Source organism: Tursiops truncatus, chromosome 6 (genome assembly GCF_011762595.2).
Source record: "Tursiops truncatus isolate mTurTru1 chromosome 6, mTurTru1.mat.Y, whole genome shotgun sequence".
NCBI classification, from domain to species: Eukaryota; Metazoa; Chordata; class Mammalia; order Artiodactyla; family Delphinidae; genus Tursiops; species Tursiops truncatus.
Window position 1 is genome coordinate 80474018 of NC_047039.1, and position 20170 is coordinate 80494187.

Here is a 20170-nt window from a genome sequence, read left to right on the forward strand (position 1 = left end):
AAGTTTGTATATAATTAGAGGATAAGCATGCTATCTCATAGCATGTGGAAATATGAATGAAATCTATTAGTGGAGTGAATGCCAGCGCAAATCACTTATAAACACCTTATACCAAAGACGAACCATTGATAACAACTAGTGTTTACCAAACGTCAGCACTGTGCTCTACTTGCATTCTCTCATTTCATCCTTACAACACACTGAAGTAGATAAATGTTTCTATTATGCTAATTTTACAGATGAAGAAAATGAGATACAGACATTCAGTTGCTACAAGTCATCCATCTCATAAGCGTCGCAGCCAGGACTCAAAATAAGGTGTTTATGATCACAGTACTATATACTGCACCCCTTTAAGTCAAGGATGGATATAAATTACCAACATGAAACACAGCATCACAGGGTTAAAATACATGCTGTCTGGGCAAAGATGGTGGATTGAGCACCCGCTACTACTTCCACTCCCTCCGGAAGTTCCATTAAACAACATCAAAGATTTTTAAGATGTTTGTTTAAAGACTGTCTAGGTATAAACCTGAAAGGATGGAAAAGGAGGAGAGGAGACAATAGCAACAAAGTAAGAAGCTGGAAAGCAGGTGGACAAGTAGTAAATAACCTGGTAGAAAACCGAATTCTGAGTCAGCAATAGGAAAAGCAAAACAAACAACACCCAATTTACACCACAGAATTCCTAAAAGGTTCAGGAACTGGTGGTTTCATGTACCTTTGGAAGTAGGGCACGAAGGCATACACACTAAGAAGAAAAGAATTGGTTGAAGGTAGTTGGATGCTCTCTGCAACTCTACAGTTAAGTAGCCTCTCTTCCCCAACTCCCTCCCCAGATTAGAATTTTATTTTCTGAAAAGGGTAAAATAGAGAGTTCTCTGGATTCTGAGATACCAGGCAGTTATGGGTACGGGTACTGTACTCAATATAGAGACTCAGTGAACAGACACATACGGGACACGAGATATGGAAAACAAGAGACCCAATATGGGAGAAGAGAGAAAAAGAATTCCCAGGATGATGCTGAAGGAAGACCTGAGAATACAGCCACGCGTCAGGCATAGAAGATTATCAGCGATTTAGATAAATGGCAAAAAGTTTAGCTGATTTAGTGTGATAAGTTCACAGAAAACTAAGCCTAGGAAAGTCAAAAAGATGTGCAGGAAAAGAAAACAACAAACAGCATTTGGAGTCCTAATGAAATCAATCTAATCAAAATCAACACTAATAAGTACACTGGAAGGAAGTAGAAATGACATGCATGAGAGATGGAGGAAAGGAGAGGGAAGAGACACAAATCCTTACATGCATGGAGAAGTCAGTAGGCAATGTCTAAAACAGAAAAATCATAAAGTAACAACATAATCGTGTTACTTAGGACAAGAAGGTAAACTCAATATAATTAGCTAAAAAGAAGTGAATGTAGTTGTACCTGGGAAGAAGGTTAAGGACTTTCCCCTTCTCCCAACAAACTTGGAGAACTACCTGACTTAAAAATACAGCGTTTTCCCCCTTTGGTGGTATTACATATTCTCAGCATCAAGCAGTAATGTTGCCTTTCGTAAAGACTGCTTAAGAATAAAACCATGTTGTTTTATCAGGATTAGCAAATTCTCCAGTCCAAAACAAGAGGAACTCAATTTAATGCAGTTTGTAATAGTCACAACATTATAGTAGTCTCACCAGTGACTGCTGGTTTGCAGCAAAAAGTGGGTTAAGAAAAATAAAAGCCCTATTTTTCTTAGTTGGTACATTTATTAAAAATATACGGCTTCCCTGGTGGCGCAGTGGTTGAGAGTCCGCCTGCCAACGCATGGGACACGGGTTCATGCCCAGGTCTGGGAAGATCCCACATGCCACAGAGCGGCTGGGCCCGTGAGCCATGGCCACTGAGCCTGCACGTCCGGAGCCTGTGCTCCGCAACGGGAGAGGCCACAACAGTGAGAGGCCCACGAACTGCAAAAATAAATAAATAAATAAATAAAATAAAAATAAATATATATATATATATATATATACAGAGAGAGAGAGAGACTAATGGTCCTGTGCTTAAATGACATGGTGTGTGCTGGCTTCAATAAAACATAACTAATGGAAAGGAACTCTTCAACAAATATACTCCAGACAGAAGTAAAAAAAGTACACGGAAATGACTCACACGACAGTGCCATTGCAGACATAATTCCCTTATAATTAATACTTGCTAGAAAACGGAGTTTGACATCATGTACAATAACACCAACGTTCACCGAGGCTGAATATCACAGGTACGTCTCTTCATACTTCCCAAATAGTTTTATCTTTTAGCTATAAAGGTCAGTTACCAGAGCCAAACTTGTTCTTAACAAGTAGAATTTTTATGTCCATTTAATCAAAGAGTCTCTTACATTTTTCTGGGTCTATTCATCTGCAGATAGCAGTAGAAACTGTAACCAGGTTCTTCATATCATGCATTCACACGTGAAGCCCACTCTTCATATGCTGTCCAATTTCTTTAAGATAAAAGGAGCTGGAAGAAAAATAAATCCAGAATTTGTTTTTAGATCCAGATAATCACAAGTTACATATGGAATTACAAGATTGGGAGATAAACCTTATAGTTCAACATATTTTTCAAAACAACTCCAAATGTGGCCAAGCCTCTGCCTGCACACCCAGCCAAAGGGAATCACTGTCTTTCAAGGTAGCCCATCCCACCATCATGCAGCTAGAATTATTACAAAGTTCATTTTTCACTATATAAAATCTTTTCTCCAGGTAGTTCTCGCTCTTAGGACGATAAAGAGGAAATCCAATCCTCCTTCAAATGACAAGCCTTTACTTTGTGATTTAACCGTCAAAGGAACAGAACTCTAGAAGAAACAAAATGGCATTTTTCACTTTTAAAAACACATTTGAAAGACAGAGAGTGTGGGAAAACATTGAAGTAGGGATCCAGAAGAGCTGGACACATATTTTGGTTCCCCCACTGATTAGTTATATGACATTTACATGCTCCTGTTCACATCTGATACAGTCCTACGTCAGTTATTATGAGTAGGGTGGTGAAGATATAAATGTCTAGAAAACAAAGAAGTGTTGTCACAGGGATCGAAAGAAGTGATATTACTGCCTTGTGTAACAGTGCCATGGCCAAAATAAGCACATGAAAAGATGCTCAGCATCATTAATCGTTAGGGAAATGCAAAAGAAAACTACAGCAAGATACCACTTCACACCCACTAGGATGGCTACTAACAAAAGAACTGTTTGGCAAGGATGTGGAGAAACTGGAATGCTTGTGCACTGTTGCTGGAAATGTAAAACGGTGTAGCTGCTATGGAGCACAGTATAGTGGTTCCTCAAAAAAAAAAAAAAAAAAAAAAAAAATGGTGGCTGCCAGCAGCTGGGAGGAGTGGGGAATGGGGAATTACTGTTTAATAGCTACGGAGTTTCAGTTTTACAAGCTGAAAAGAGTTCTGGAGATGGTGGTGATGATTATACAATATTATGAATTTAATACCACTAACCCAAACACTTAAAAATAGTTAAGATGGTAAATTTTATATGTATTTTATCAAACTTAAAAATATTGGGAAAAAAAAGGTTGTGACCAAAAAAGCTGCCAGATTATTTCTCAATACCCATATTAAATTAATAGAACATTTTGTTAATATTAAACTGAAGATATTGAAATATGTCAGAAGCTGACCAAGTCAGCAGTATGCCCAGGCTTTTTTTTTTAAAACTAATTCTTATCAGAAAAAAAAGTAACAGTCATCAAAACAATGGATAAACAAAGTGTAGGATATCCATACAATGGAATATTATTCAGCAATAAAAAGGAAGGAAATACTGATACATGCTACAGTGTGAACAAACCTTGAAAAATTATCCTAAACACAAATGGTCACATATTGTACAATGCCATTTATATAAAGTGTCCAGAATAGGGAAATCTATAAAGACAAAAAGTCAATTAGTGGTTGCCAGGGGCTGGGGACGGTGTAAAATGGGGGAATGACAACTAATGGGCATGGTGTTTCTCTCAGAGGGGAAGAAAATATTCTAAAACAGATTGCGGTGATGGCTGCACAACTCTGACTATACTAAGAATCAATGAATTGTACACTTTAAATGGGTGAATTGAATAACGTGCAAATTATATCTCAATTTAAAAAGGGATAAGGAACAGTATTGTTTAAAAAATTTTTTTTGATTCATCTTAAATACAAAGGTCACTGAGAAGAAGCAAATATTTTACTGGTAGCTAAGTCAACCAAAAAAAGGTAAGAGGAGGAAATAAGTAAAGTTGGGAGTTGTAAAAAGCTGCTGAAGGAGCAAGATGATTTGGGAGTTTCTGTTCACCAGGGCTCCCTCCTCTGGGAAACCATAGTTAACACCACAGGCAGTGAAAGGGGCAGAATAAGGGAGACTAGACCTCAAGAGCTCTGGCCTTAGACCCAACATGAGCCTTCCACGAGTCTCATGAAGACTTGGTACGGTCTTCATCTATCTGAATCATCTCTGCCTCTCCATCCAGACCTGTCAACAATGTACAGCAAGGAACAATGGAAAGAATGCTGAAATGAAAATGAAGCGGCAAATGGAAGGGGCAATTCACTTCTGAGATTCCTATCCGTAAAAATAGAGAACTAATCTATAAAACTGCATCCAGCTCTAATATTGTGTGCTTGCAATTCTAATACTTTGCATAAGTCCCCTCTGAAAGTCGAGTTCACATTTGCAAAGGGGATATACAGAGACTTAGGCCCTGCCTCTCTCAAAGGGCTATTGTCAAACTCAGGCAATGCAAAGTTTCTACAAAACGTAAAAGTCAACTAAACCCTCAGGTATTATCATTAATCCTATAGACTCATATCCTTTATTCTTCTTAAAAAAAAAAGAAGAAAGAAAAAAAGGTAATTATTTACTTCACCCTCTACAAATAAAAGGAACAAAAGCTTTTGGATTTCAGAAGTAAGCCCTGATGTAAGGAAACTTGGCAGTCAGTTAAGAACTCTGGATTCTAGGCCAAGATCATTCACCGAATCGATGAGTGACCTTGAGCCAGCCATTTCTCCACTCTAGATGCCAGTTTTTCTGTCTGCAAAACGAGAGACTTGCTCTGGGGGATGAGCTTACAGAATCTTTCAATTCAAACGCTCTTAAGACAGGGCAGGACTGGGTGATTAACCTCGCGGTCCCAGCCGCCGCTTGCACTCCGGTACCCCCACCCAGACCCGCAGAGCCTAAGCAACGCGCGCATGCGCCCGCTGCCCTCGACGTGCACGTCCCTTGCACCCCGCGACCGCTTAGCTCCGCCCCAGGGACCCCAAAAGGCCGGTGAGACCAGAGTTGGGCGGGCAGTGTCGGCGAGTTCCCTGCTAGTCTCACGGCCACAGCCTGGAAGGACACTCACTGACTCGCAGCAGGGCCACATAGATGAGGAAGTTCCGTATGGAGGAGATCACATCCTCGCGCATCTTCCGTTTCATCTCCTCCGGGTCCAGCTTCGGCGCAAGGCCCTCGATCCGGAACATCGTAGCTCTTCCTCACGTCTTCCAGCGGCCGCCCTCTGCTCTTCTCAGCTGCCTCCCAGCGCCGGCACTCGGCCTAACCCCATTTCCTGTTCCCGCCCCTCATTTTCACGCGTGGCGACGGGAGCCTGCGAAGGACAAACTTCATCCTTAAACTGAACTGTTCTGAACGAAGGCGGCCTGAAGGGGGTGCACGTAATATTAGCCACGCAGGACTCGGGCTCTTCCAGGCTGTTCTTCCAGGTTGTTTATTTAACAACCTCTGTCCTGAGAGGCGCGCTCGGAGCTGCAAAGTGCTTTTACGCCTCAGAGGGGGCGGTGCACATAGGTATCACCATAAATAATAATAGTTAACATTTATTGAATACGAAGTACAGTTCTACCCCATGAATTCGATATTATAATCTTCATTTCCTAGATGAGAAAATTGAAGCACAGACATCTTTAAAACAACAACTTGCCCAAATGTGCTTTAAAATACCTCGAGGAAAAAAAAGTGTTGGGAAAGAGAGATGAAAGGATATTAGCAAAATACTGAAAATTGCATAAACTGGTAATTAGTGTATCATTTTAGTTAATTCTAGTCTTCTATTTTCAGGATTTTTGAACTTTTTAATGAATGATAAACGAAAAGAAAAGGACGAAGATGATGAAATTTGCTCAAGATTACACAACTAGTAAGTGGCTGAGCAGGGTTTTATACCTAGTTAGACCGGTAGCATCCCAGACACAGAATTTTTAACATTTTCCGTATTATTGTCGTCTTCTCATTTCTGGGGTTAACTGGTCGTCACAAATTGTAGTATTGGCCCAGTAATACAGTATATGTAAATGAAATTTAGCTCTGTTCAAAGTTTACAGATAAGGACAGAGAGGCTTAGAAACCAAGTGTAATGCTTAAAGTCCTTCTGCTAGTGATGGGCAGAGGTGGGGTTCTAATGCAAATAATTATAATGTCAAGTTGAATTCTCTTTCCCCTGAACCCTGTTGTTCACCTGTTAGTCTTTATTAGACATTAGTGCCTGCTTGGATGGGCATCCCTGGAGCCAGAAGGTAGGAATTTAATGCAACCAGATTTCCTGTCACAGAGTCATCAAAACAGTTGTTAGAAGGCTGCTGCCCCAAATTATGCATGCCAACTAGCCATGTATAATTCTTAGACATGAACCAGATGACTGAATTGCTCACATAATTCAAAATCAGAATGCTCCTGCATTGCATAGCAACAATGGATTTTAGGTAGATTCGAAGAGTAATTTACTATGGGAGCAACTGATAACTAAGTATTGCTGCCCACCTTCCTGATTGACAGAATGTAACACATTAGGTCAAGGAAGGTAGCTCATCTGCCTATTCAGGCTTTAGTAACCTCTTGCATCTATAATTCATGTAGTGGAATAGCAGAGGCAGCTCTGGAATGGGAGGGGCTGACTCCCAAGGAATAGCTCCATCTAACCCTTCAAGAGTGTTTAGAAAGCCTGCACTGATGCTGGAAAGCAGTGGAGGCTGTGGAAAGAACTTGAACAAGAAGACTGGAGATGTAGCCTTCAGATCTGGCCCTGCCATTATCTGGCCATGTGATGAGGCTCAAGTCTCTGTTTAGCTGCAACTATGTTTCTTTAGTTGTAAAGGGAGGAGATATGATTCAGTTCTCTTGCAGTCCCTTTCAGTTCTAACAGTCTATGCATTTGAATTCTAGTTGTGTCATCTAGGACATTCTGGTCTGGAGTGTATGGATGTCAAAATATTATCAAATGTGGTGAAACATCAAAAGACCAGTGTGTGTGTTTTCCATGATAAGAAGGATGTAACGTATTGCATCCATCTGAATAGTGAGGCAAAACGGACTGGGAAGGAATGAGTTCTTATGTGATCCCAGTAACCTAGATCCCCAATGCTGACCGAGTTTAGGTAAACAGTTCTCATATGGAACTACCAATTTTTTTTTTCTCTACTAAGATGCTCTTAAGTAACTTCCCTGGATTCATAGGGAACCTAAGAGGGGAGAAATTAATAGAAAATCATGTTTCTTGGTGAAATAGAACAGATTTTTAGCATTTGAATTTCATTCATGCAATGTTTACTTGATGATATGGTTGTAAATTGCTGATTTGTTAAAGGCAACATGATTCTTGTAACAGTTCTCTTCAAAAGGTCTGGTGCTTGCCTCCCTATAGAGAGACAGGAAAGTAGTGGGTGGAAATATGGCACAGCTGTGTCTTGGGGTGAGGAATTGATTCTGGATGCAGTCTAGGAGGTGAACTGTTCCTGTCTCAGAAATGTTCATCCTGATGAGCTCTCTTCCCCTTGCATGGTTCCTCTAGCTGTAATGGAGGAAACTTTATAAGAGGTTTGACTACTTTCTTTGTCTTTTCTTTCAGTGGTTTTTGTTTGTTTGTTTGTTTAGCATGTAGGTAGTGGTATTGTCCAGTTATGGTTGGCTTAGCTGAAGCAAACTGAGAACATACTTCAGGAAGTTAACACTGGAGTGAGTTGTTTCACATCTTGGACCCCTCATTTTGTTCCTCGTTGGAATGATGAAGGACTTGGGTCCAATCTTTTTTTTTTTTTTTTTTTTTTTTTGCGATACGCGGGCCTACTGACTGCTGTAGCCTCTCTGTGGCATGTGGGATCTTCCCAGACCGGGGCACGAACCTGCGTCCCCTGCATCGGCAGGCAGACTCTCAACCACTGTGCCACCAGGGAAGCCCTTGGGTCTAATCTTTAAAATCACTTGCAGCTCTAAAATGCTGAGATCCTTTCCTGTTCTTCCTTCATAACCTTGCACTAAAGGCTAAAAGCAAAAGATTCCTTGTGATTTGCCATGAAAGGCAAAAATAAAAAGTATGCATGCATAATTTAATATTGATATTTGTATTATTTAGTCTGATCACAGAGGAGATGGTAGCTGATGTCATAGCCTGTCTTATTTTCCATTTCAATCCCAGGAGGAGTTTAGGAGCCATTTCCTTTGCCTCAACTTCCCAGACAGTACTACACACAAGCGTTCAGTGTGTACAACCTACCTATAAGAGAATTAAGTGTTTTAATTTCTATCACTGGAGACGAATTTATATTTGCAAGGTCAGAGATTGACAGATGAACTCATGGTTGGGGAATAATTCCAACATATAGTCCCAGGAAGCTTGTGGTTTCTAATTTATAGGGAATGTGTAGGTTTCACATATTGAACAGTTCAACCCCTTCAGATGAGAAAACTGAGGTCCAGAGAGAAGCTGGTTAGAAGCAGAGCCAGCTGGAGCTAGGGTAGGAGTCTGGGCTCCCAGTTCAGCACTTTTCCCTATCATGCCTTGCAGCTTTCGATACTTTGAGGATATTCTCGCTGATAATCCTCCCCTCAGGAGTAAGGATTGGAAGAATGGGATGTTGTTGAACACCAATTTGGAAGGGACAGGATAAGGGGTGGCTGTTATTCATCAGCAGGCTGAAGGGAGCCCTTCTTTCCATGTTTCCACACCCATCACCAGTAATTAATCTGGGCTGTGTTATTATCTAGCTCCACACTTCACCTTCCTCATTCCTTCAGGAGATGAACGTGGTCTGGTGTTCCCAAAATAAACTTGACTTTGAAGTCCACTCAGGACCCACAATAAATGAAACAAAGGTCAGGAAAAGGAAAGGACACTTGGGCCCTCTGCTGTGTGACAGATGCTAACCAGAGTCCTCACCCATCAGATGAGATAAGACTTCTAGGAATTACTGCGCAGCAAGAGGTATCTTCAGGAAGAGAGGCCTTTTGAGCCTCAAAGATGAGTAGAATTTTGATAACCTTCACCTCACTGGTATTTGCTTCCTATCATACCCTGTTTTCTGTCTGTTATTATTTTGTTGTCTGGACTTTGTTGATCTCTTTCCCAGTAGAATGCAAGCACCTCAAGAACAAGCAACATGCACTTTAAGCCTCCAAACAATTCAGGACAGGTATTTATACATGGTGAAAACTCAGCAAGTACCCCCTGAGTGAATGAAAGAATGAGTAAATTTCATATATGCTAACCTTTAGAATTAAAAAATTGGTAGCTTTGAATATTAGATTGAAAGGAAACTGTCTGCAAAAGAAATTTACCCAAAATTCTACATATTTTTATATAGTTACTTATTTCTCATTATGTCAGTACAACTTGCTTTTGTTTGGCTACATAAAAATCATTTAAATAATTTTAACATATCATAGGGAAATTTGAAGAATGAACTTTAAGATTTACTTGCTTTAATTTATTTTTAGCAATAGAATTATATTAAACCCATGTTGTATGTTTATAACATAACTTTTCACACAAAAGTACGTGTTTATTATCCTAAAATTTAGAAAATACAGAATTAGAGAAAAAAAGAAAGTAATAATCCCCCATGATCCCACAACCACCTTTGACATTGGTAATAATCCTTTCAAGCTTTCTTCTTCTATCATATACATATATAGCTATCTCTCTGTCTCTCTTTATACATATGTGTGTATGTGTGTGTATATATACTTATTTACATACCTATTTTTTACCAAAATGGATCATATGGTACATACTATTTTATTATATTATTTTTTAACATCTTTATTGCAGTATAATTGCTTTACAATGTTTGTTAGTTTCTGCTGTATAACAAAGTTAATCGGCTATATGTATACATATATCCCCATATCCCCTCCCTCTTGCATCTCCCTCCCACCCTCCCTATCCCACCCCTCTAGGTGGTCAAAAAGCATCGAGCTGATCTCCCCATGCAATGCAGCTGCTTCCCACTAGCCATCTATTTTACATTTAGTAGTGTATATATGTCAATACCACTCTCTCACTTCGTCCCAGCTTACCCTTCCCCCTCCCCGTGTCCTCAAGTCCATTCTCTACGTCTGTGTCTTTATTCCTGTCCTGTCACTAGGTTCTTCAGAACCATTTTTTCTTTTTTTAGATTCCATGTATATGTGTTAGCATATGGTATTTGTTTTTCTCTTTCTGACTTACTTCACTCTGAATGACAGTCTCTAGGTCCATCCACCTCACTACAAGTAACTCAATTTCGTTGCTTTTTATGGCTGAGTAATATTCCATTGTATATACGTGCCACATCTTCTTTATGTATTCATCTGTCGATGGACACTTAGGTTGCTTCCATGTCCTGGCTATTGTAAATAGAGCTGCAATAAACATTTTGGTACATGACTGTTTTTGAATTATGGTTTTATCAGGGTATATGCCCAGTAGTGGGATTGCTGGGTCATATGGTAGTTCTATTTTTAGTTTTTTAAGGAACCTCCATAGTGGCTGTATCAATTTACATTCCCACCAACGATGCAAGAAGATTCCCTTTTCTCCACACCCTCTCCAGCATTTATTGTTTGTAGAGTTATTGATGATGGCCATTCTGACTGGTGTGAGGTGATACCTCACTGTAGTTTTGATTTTCATTTCTCTAATGATTAGTGATGTTGAGCATCCTTTTATATGTTTGTTGGCAATCTGTATATCTTCTTTGGAGAAATGTCTATTTAGGTTTTCTGCCCATTTTTGGTCTGGGTTGTTTGATTTTTTGATATTGAGCTGCATAAGCTGCTGGTATATTTTGGAGATTAATCCTTTGTCAGTTGCTTCATTTGCAAATACTTTCTCCCATTCTGAGGGTTGTCTTTTCATCTTGTTTATGGTTTCCTTTGTTGTGCAAAAGCTTTTAAGATTCATTAGGTCCCATTTCTTTATTTTTGTTTTTATTTCCATTTCTCTAGGAAGTGGGTCAAAAAGGATCTTGCTGTGATTTATGTCATGGAGTGTTCTGCCTATGTTTTCCTCTAAGAGTTTTATAGTGTCTGGCCTTACATTTAGGTCTTTAATCCATTTTGAGTTTATTTTTTGTATGGTGTTAGGAAGTGTTCTAATTTCATTCTTTTACATGTAGCTGTCCAGTATTCCCAGCACCGCTTATTGAAGAGGCTGTCTTTTCTCCATTGTATATTCTTGCCTCCTTTATCAAAGATAAGGTGACCATATGTGCATTGGTTTATCTCTGGGCTTTCTATCCTGTTCCATTGATCTATATTTCTGTTTTTGTGCCAGTACCATACTGTCTTGATTACTGTAGCTTTGTAGTATAGTCTGAAGTCAGGTAGCCTGATTCCTCCAGCTCTGTTTTTCTTTCTCAGGATTGCTTTAGCTATTTGGAGCCTTTTGTATTTCCATACAAATTGTGCAATTTTTTGTTCTAGTTCTGTGAAAAATGCCATTGGTAGTTTGACAGGGATTACACTGAATCTATAGATTGCTTTGGGTAGTATAGTCATTTTCACAATGTTGATTCTTCCAATCCAAGAACATGGTATATCTCTCCATCTATTTGTATCGTCTTTAATTTCTTTCATCAGTGTCTTATAATTTTCTGCATACACATCTTTTGTCTCCTTAGGTAAGTTTATTCCTAGCTATTTCATTCTTTTCATTGCAGTGGTAAATGGGAGTGTTTTCTTGATTTCACTTTCAGATTTTTCATCATTAGTGTATAGGAATGCAAGAGATTTCTGTGCATTAATTTTGTATCCTGCAACTTTACCAAATTCATTGATTAGCTCTAGTAGTTTTCTGGTAACATCTTTAGGATTCTCTATGTATAGTATCATGTCATCTGCAAACAGTGACAGCTTTACTTCTTTTCTGATTTGGATTCCTTTTTTTTCTCTGATTGCTGTGGCTAAAACTTCCAAAACTATGTTGAATAATAGTGGTGAGAGTGGGCATCCTTGTCTTGTTCCTGATTTTAGAGGAAATGGTTTCAGTTTTTCACCATTGAGAATGATACTGGCTGTGGGTTTGTCATATATGGCCTTTATTATGTTGAGGTAAATTCCCTCTATGCCTACTTTCTGGAGAGTTTTTATCATAAATGGGTGTTGAAAGCTTTTTCTGCATCGATTGAGATTATCATATGGTTTTTATCCTTCAGTTTGTTAATACAGTGTATCACATTGATTGATTTGCATATATTGAAGAATCCTTGCATTCCTGGGATAAACCCCACTTGATCGTGGTGTATGATCCTTTTAATGTGCTCTTGGATTCTGTTTGCTAGTATTTTGTTGAGGATTTTTGCATCTATGTTCATCAGTGATATTGGTCTGTAGTTTTGTTTTTTTGTGACATCTTTGTCTGGTTTTGGTATCAGGGTGATAGTGGCCTCGTAGAATGAGTTTGGGAGTGTTCCTCCCTCTGCTATATTTTGGAAGAGTTTGTGAAGGATAGGTGTTAGCTCTTCTCTAAATGTTTGATAGAATTCACCTGTGAAGCCATCTGGTCCTGGGCTTTTGTTTGTTGGAAGACTTTTAATCACAGTTTCCATTTCAGTGCTTCTGATTGGTCTGTTTATATTTTCTATTTCTTCCTGGTACAGTCTCGGGAGGTTGTGCTTTTCAAAGAATTTGTCCATTTCTTCCAGGTTGTCCACTTTATTGGCATATAGTTGCTTGTAGTAATTCCTCATGATTCTTTGTATTTCTGCAGTGTCAGTTGCTATTTCTCCTTTTTCTTTTCTAATTCTGTTGATTTGAGTCTTTTCCCTTTTTTTCTTGCTGAGTCTGGCTAGTGGTTTATCAATTTTGTTTATCTTCTCAAAGAACCAGCTTTTAGTTTTATTGATCTTTGCTATTGTTTCCTTCATTTCTTTTTCATTTATTTTTGATCTGATCTTTATTTCTTTCCTTCTGCTAACTTTGGTTATTTTTTGTTCTTTCTCTAACTGCTTTAGGTTTAAGCTTAGGTTGTTTATTTGAGATTTTTCTTTTTTCTTGAGGTAGGATTGTATTGCTATAAACTTCCCTCTTAGAACTGCTTTGCTGCATCCCTTAGGTTTTGGGTGTTCGTGTTTTCATTGTCATTTGTTTCTAGGTATTTTTTGAGTTCTTCTTTGATTTCTTCAGTGATCTCTCGGTTATTAAGTAGTGTGTTGTTTAGCCTCCATGTGTTTGTATTTTTTACAGTTTTTTTTCCCTGTAATTGATATCTAGTCTCATAGCACTGTGGTTGAAAAAGATACTTGATATGATTTCAATTTTCTTAAATTTACCAAGGCTTGCTTTGTGACCCAAGATATGATCTATCCTGGAAAATGTTCCTTTAGCACTTGAGAGGAAAGTGTATTATGTTGTTTTAGATGGAATGTCCTATAAATATCAATTAAGTCCATCTGGCTTAATATGTCATTTAAAGCTTGTGTTTCCTTATTTACTTTCATTTTGGATGATCTGTCCATTGGTGAAAGTGGGGTGTTAAACTCCCCTACTATTATTGTGTTACTGTCGATTTCCCCTATGTTGAGTGCATAAATATTTACAATTGTTATATCTTCTTCTTGGATCGATCCCTTGATCATTATGTAGTGTCCTTCTTTGTCTCTTCTAATAGTCTTTATTTTAAAGTCCATTTTGTCTGATATGAGAATTGCTATTCCAGCTTTCTTTTGATTTCCATTTGCATGGAATATCTTTTTCCATCCCCTCACTTTCAGTCTGTATGTGTCCCGAGGTCTGAAGTGGGTCTCTTGTAGACAGCATATATATATATATCTGGTTTCTGTATCCATTCAGCCAGTCTATGTCTTTTGGTTGGAGCATTTAATCCATGTACATTTAAGGTAATTATCGATATGTATGTTCCTATGATCATCTTCTTAATTGTTTTGGGTTTGTTTTTGTAGGTCTTTTCCTTCTCTTGTGTTTCCTGCCTAGAGAAGTTCCTTTAACATTTGTTGTAAAGGTGGTTTGGTGGTGCTGAATTCTCTTAGCTTTTGCTTGTCTGTTTAGGTTTTAGTTTCTCCATTGAATCTGAATGAGATCCTTGCTGGGTAGAGTAATCTTGGTTGTAGGTTTTTCCCTTTCATCACTTTAAATATGTCCTGCCACTCCCTTCTGGCGTGCAGAGTTTCTGCTGAAAGATCAGCTGTTAACCTTATGGGGATTCCCTTGTATGTTATTTGTTGCTTTTCCCTCGCTGCGTTTAATATTTTTTCTTTGTCTTTGATTTTTGATAGTTTGATTAATATGTGTCTTGGTGTGTTTCTCCTTGGATTTTTCCTGTATGGGACTCTCTGCGCTTCCTGGACTTGATTGACTATTTCCTTTCCCATGTTACGTAAGTTTTCAGCTATAATCTCTTCAAATACTTTCTCAGACCCCTTCTTTTTCTCTTCTTCTTCTGGGACCCCTATAATTTGAATGTTGGTGCGTTTAATGTTGTCCTAGAGGTCTCTGAGACTGTCCTCAATTCTTTTCATTCTTTTTTCTTTATTTTGATCTGTGGTAGGTATTTCCACTATTTTATCTTCCAGGTCACTTATCCGTTCTTCTGCATCCATTATTCTGCTATTGATTCCTTCTAAAGAATTTTTAATTTCATTTATTGTGTTGTTCATCATAGTTTGTTTGCTCTTTAGTTCTTCTAGTTCCTTGTTAAATGTTTCTTGTATTTTCTCCATTCTATTTCCAAGATTTTGGATCATCTTTACTATCGTTACTCTGAATTCTTTTTCAGGTAGACTGCCTGTTTCCTCTTCTTTTGTTTGGTCTGGTCAGTTTTTACCTGGCTTCTTCATCTGCTGCATATTTCTCTGTCTTCCCATTTTGCTTAACTTACTGCATTTGGGATCTCCTTTTCAAAGCCTTCAGGTTCGTAGTTTCTGTTCTTTTTGGTGTCTGCCCCCAGTGGGTAATGTTGGTTCAGTGGCTTGTGTAGGCTTCCTGGTGGAGGGGACTGGTGCCTGTGTTCTGGTGGATGAGGCTGGATCTTGTCTTTCTGCTGGGCAGGGCTGCGTCCAGTGGTGTGTTTTGGGGGTGTCTGTGACCTTATTCTGATTTTAGGCAGCCTCTCTGCTAATGGGTGGGGTTGTGCTCCTGTCTTGCTAGTTGTTTACCATGGAGCATCCAGCACTGGAGCTTGTTGGCCATTGGGTAGAGCTGGGTCTTAGAGTTGAGATGGAGATCTCTGGGAGAGCTCTCACCGATTGATATTACATGGGACCGGGAGGTTTCTGGTTGTCCAATGTCCTGAACTTGGCTCTCCCACCTCAGAGGCTCAGGCCTGACACCAGGCCGGATCACCAAGACCCTGTCAGCCACACGGCTGCCTTGAGGCACGTGTACTGTGTCCAGATGGTCTCAACACCACAGCGCTCTCTCAGGGCTGCCTCCTTGAAGTAGCTCCCACTGTGGAAACTGGGCAAAATGCACATCCCAAAGATGAAGGAGGAGGATACATACTATTTTAACTTACATTTTCTATTTAAGCTGTATTGACTATCTTTCTATATCTTTATATATTCTTCTAAATATCATCAATGATGGCTCTATGGTATTCTTTATATGGAAGTACCATAATTTATTTAATTAACCTCTACCTTTGAGTGTTTAGATTGTGTCCATATTTTCCCTATAAATAATACTCTGAGGAACATCCTTGTAACACAATCTTTGTGCACCCTTAAAAATTTTTTTGATCATTATAATTATTACCTTAAATTCAGAGTTCTCAATTTTTCCCAGTGACCCTTTTTTTTTTTTCTAAGGAAAAAAGCACTCTGTAGCCAAGAGTGTATGTGTGAGATCTCTAGACCTCTGGGAACTACACACATGGGATGGGAAATTTTGTTTGTCTTCAGAAGAGGTTTTCTTCCTTGTGCTATAAGTTCTTATTATTTTGCAGCAGGAAAAGTAAAATGTATTCAAGGGTTTAGTTTGCATTGACAGTATTTAGAGTGCATAATAATTACCAGCCATCTCCTTGCAGAGGTTTGAGGGTTGATTTTGCCACCACTCCCACCTCATCCCCATTACACAAAAACACACATAGTATGTCGTAGAAATGTGCTTATACACAGCTGGATATAGTTTCTTGCCTATCAATAAATATGCAGAGCCCGTTGTATAATAGGTGCTCAATTAATATTTATCATGTGAAAGAAAGAGGTAGAAGGGAAGAAAGAATCTTTTATTGATTCAGTGATCACAGATCAACCTTTGTTGGATTTGCCCTCTTCCCATATCAGAAGACCTTTGCAAAAGCTGGAAATGAACTCCTTATTTTTAACCCCTGCAGGAAAGAAAGATGAGGCTACCAATATCCATTCTCCACACCCTGTCCCCGGCATTTTCAAGATGACACACATGACTGATCAAAGCCAACAAGTAGATACCTACAAGCATATTTTCTCATCTTAGAAAACACAGAGCTTCCTGAAGGTAGGAATACATTTTGTTCTCGCATATCAAAGTTGAATTGCTATATGTTGTTTGTACAAATTGTGACTGAAGGAACATGCCAATCTACCCATGTGTAATACTTAGAATTCATTTGGGGAGAATAAAGGCCAGGCCTTAATCTGTGAAAACTTATCCTAACCATTTTCTCCAGACAGTCTCAAAATCTCAGGTCTGGAATGGCCTGAAAGGCCATCCATGCCTTCTCAGATGCTGGGCCCCCACCTCTAACATCCTGCTTCTGCTTGAGCATCTCTAGTGATGAAGAGCTCACTACTTTAATGGGCAGTTCCATTCATCTTTGGATAGGCAGCTCTTCTTGTTAGAGCCAAAATCTGCCGCTCCATACCATATTCTCACTGGTCCCAGTAATGTCCTCCAGAGTGTCAAAAGCAAATCTGATCATTCTTCCTCATGAATATGTAAAGGCAGCTTGGGTCTTCTTTGATACTTGTTTTCTCCAGGATAAAAATAATTTTTGAAAAATTCTCTTAAAACTTTGCAGTTTTCCCTTACCCACAGCCTTCACTTTTCTAGTTAGCAATGATGGACTGATTTACTCTGAGCTCTCTGACCCTACGTCCCGCCCCCCCTCCCGCTTCCCCCTCCCCACAACCAAAGGGAACATATTGGGTCCCTGGCAAGGACCTATAGGATTCAAAGCCAGATACTCTCTACTCCTTACTCAGAGATTGTCAGTGAACAAGAAGTGTGTGCCTGGGTTATCTGTCTGTTCCCTCAGGTCTCTCACAGTGGTGGATGGAATTCCCTGACCATCCATGTTATATCCTGGCTTTTGCTCTATGAAGTGAAGGGCAGCTCTAGGAAGTATTTAGGAGAGGCAGCGTGGCTGCAGTAGAAAAAGCATAGGCTTTGGAGTGAAGGTTACGTTTAAGTTCCAGCTCCTCTATGAAGTTGTTTTGAGACCTTGTGCCAGTTATTTAACTTTCTGGGCTTTTTTTTCTTCGTCTGTAACAGAGGCATCTAATATCTACTGCAGAGTGTCATGTTAAGGGCTAAATAAAATAATGTACTTCAAGTGCCTGGCTTACGGTGGGCATTTTATAAATGATAGCTGCTGCTAATCATAAGAAATAATTTTTCACTAGGAAAATTGTGGCTTAGTCATACTCTAAGTGGAACAAGTAGTTTTTTACTACAACAGTATCTATTATCAGTTGTCTGTCCCATTTGAATTATCTCTGGCCTGTGATTCATGGTAACTGTTTTTATCGAATGGCCTATACCCACAGTACTCTGTCACCTCCTATTCAATCTGCAGCCCGAGAACAGATCAGCCTTCTGGCCTCACCTATTATCTGAAACTGCATCCTTTAAGGGAAGTCCCTATTGCCACATCCAAGGGACCCAAATAGGCCTCCATCACTCTGCAGCACTTGACACTATTGGTCACACAACCCTTTCAGGAAAGCTCTCCCCTCCTAAGAGATTTCACATTCTTCTGGTTTTCCTCTCTGGATGCTCCATATCCTCCTTCCACACCTTGCTAGGGTCATCTTCTCAACGGTAGCATAATCTAAAGCTTTTTCCTGGACCCTCTTCTCTTCTAGGCTCATGGGCAATTTAATCTGGCTTCAATTGCCATCCTTAAGCTAATAATTCACCACATATGTGTGGTGAATACTTCTCTCTAGAAACAAAGACCTGTATATCCAACCAACCTCTTGACTTCACTGTCTCCTTGGTTGTCCCATGGGTACTTCACACTCTACTGTTGAAAGTGGAACCAATTATCTTCCCCTCTAATCGAGCTTAACTCATATGCTCTGTTGCTTAATGATTGACACCACCATACACTCCCTCCAGTTGCCAAAGCCAAAAATCTGGGAGTCAACCTTGATTCTTCCCTTTTCCTTAGGCTCTATATCTACTTAACGACCAAGTTCTATCAATTCTATCTCCTTAATATCTCTGAAATTCATTATATTCTTTCTATACCTTCCACCACTGCTTTTTCTCAGGCCATCCAGCAGCTGGTCTTCTTTCTTCTGTCTTATCCCTGATAGCACATTTGCCACCCTACAGTCTGTGTGATCTTTCCAAATATAATGTTTATGATGTCAGTCTCCTGTATAAAATTCTTTATTTTTTGTTGCCCTCGGAAAACGTACAAATGCTTTGGGCCCTGTTTAGAAGGCCTTTTCTTGATCTTGTCCCATTTTCCTCACTAACCTCATCTCTTTCCCTTCTTCTTCCCCCACCTGGTGTCTCTTTACTCTTTCCCTACCCTTCTCTTTTCGCTCCAAATCTCCCACCTCCATCCGCACATACTGCTACTGGCTGTTACCTGAACTCACCAAACTCTTAGTTCTGGGTCTTTTGCACATGCTTTTCTTTCTGATTAAAATTCTTTTCCCTGCCTCTTTCTATCACAAGGACACTGGTGCTGGCAAGTGCCATTTTGGAATCCTCTCTCTAGCTTATTAGCACGGGACCCAGACCTGCCCTTCAGCCTATAGGAACAAGTACTGGGACACCGCGGGCCAAGCAGCTAGCAGGGAGGGGTTAAAGCCCCACCCATCAGCGGGTCCACTGCCTTAGGACTCCCTGAGCCCTGAGTTACCTCAGAACCCAGATCTGTACACCACAATGCCCAGGACCTGGCCTCACTCACCAGTACACCAGCACTAGCCCCAGGACTTCCAGGGCCACACACTCAGCCATTGGGACCCAGCCCTGCCCATCAGCTGGCCAACATCAACTCCAGGACCCCCAGGTCCCTTCAGCCAAAGACCCTAGGACCTGGCTGTACCCCACAGTGGGTGGACACCAGCCCCAGGAACACTGCAGCCCTGCAGCGTGATAGCCTGCCATGTCAGGACCCAGCCTACCCACCAGCAGGCCAGCACCAGCCCCGGGACCCCCAGGGCTCTGGCCCCGCCCACCAGCAGGCTGACCCCAACTCTGGGACCCCCAGGGCCATGCAACCAGAGACCCCAGGACCTGGTTCTACCCACCAGCAGGCCTACACCAGCTCTAAGACACCTTGGGCTCCTCAGCCAGCCACCCTGGGAATCAGCTCCACTTACCAGTGAGCCAACACCAGCTTTGGGACACCCCAGACCTCACAACCAGCCATGTCAGCAACTGGCCCTGCCCACCAGCTGGCTAACACTAGATCTGGAACCCCCCAACCTTACAACCACCCACCCATGGGACCCACCCACCATTGGGCCAGCACTAGCCCTGGGACCCCCGGGGGCTCTATAGTCAGCCACCTCATGACTGGGCCCCACCCACCAGTAGCTGGCAGATGGCACAGGCAGGGCCTGGCAACAAACTGGACTGGGGGCCAGCCATGCCTAACAGACACCCCCCACAACAGCAGTCAGCCTGTCATGACAGAAGGGCCCGTGCAGCCCACAGAGGGAGCACCCCT

At 40.5% G+C, this 20170-nt stretch overlaps 1 protein-coding gene across 1 annotated transcript; it reads right to left on the minus strand.

The window, feature by feature from the left end:
• Window positions 1-2176: 2176 nt before the first annotated feature.
• On the minus strand, window positions 2177-5608 carry TOMM5 (translocase of outer mitochondrial membrane 5). Its single transcript, XM_019948995.2, has 2 exons — window positions 5408-5608; window positions 2177-2515 (listed from the first exon to the last, which is right to left on the minus strand). Exons 1-2 carry the CDS (start codon window positions 5526-5528, stop codon window positions 2481-2483), a joined length of 156 nt encoding a protein of 51 aa, XP_019804554.1. The 5' UTR covers window positions 5529-5608; the 3' UTR covers window positions 2177-2480.
• Window positions 5609-20170: the final 14562 nt, after the last annotated feature.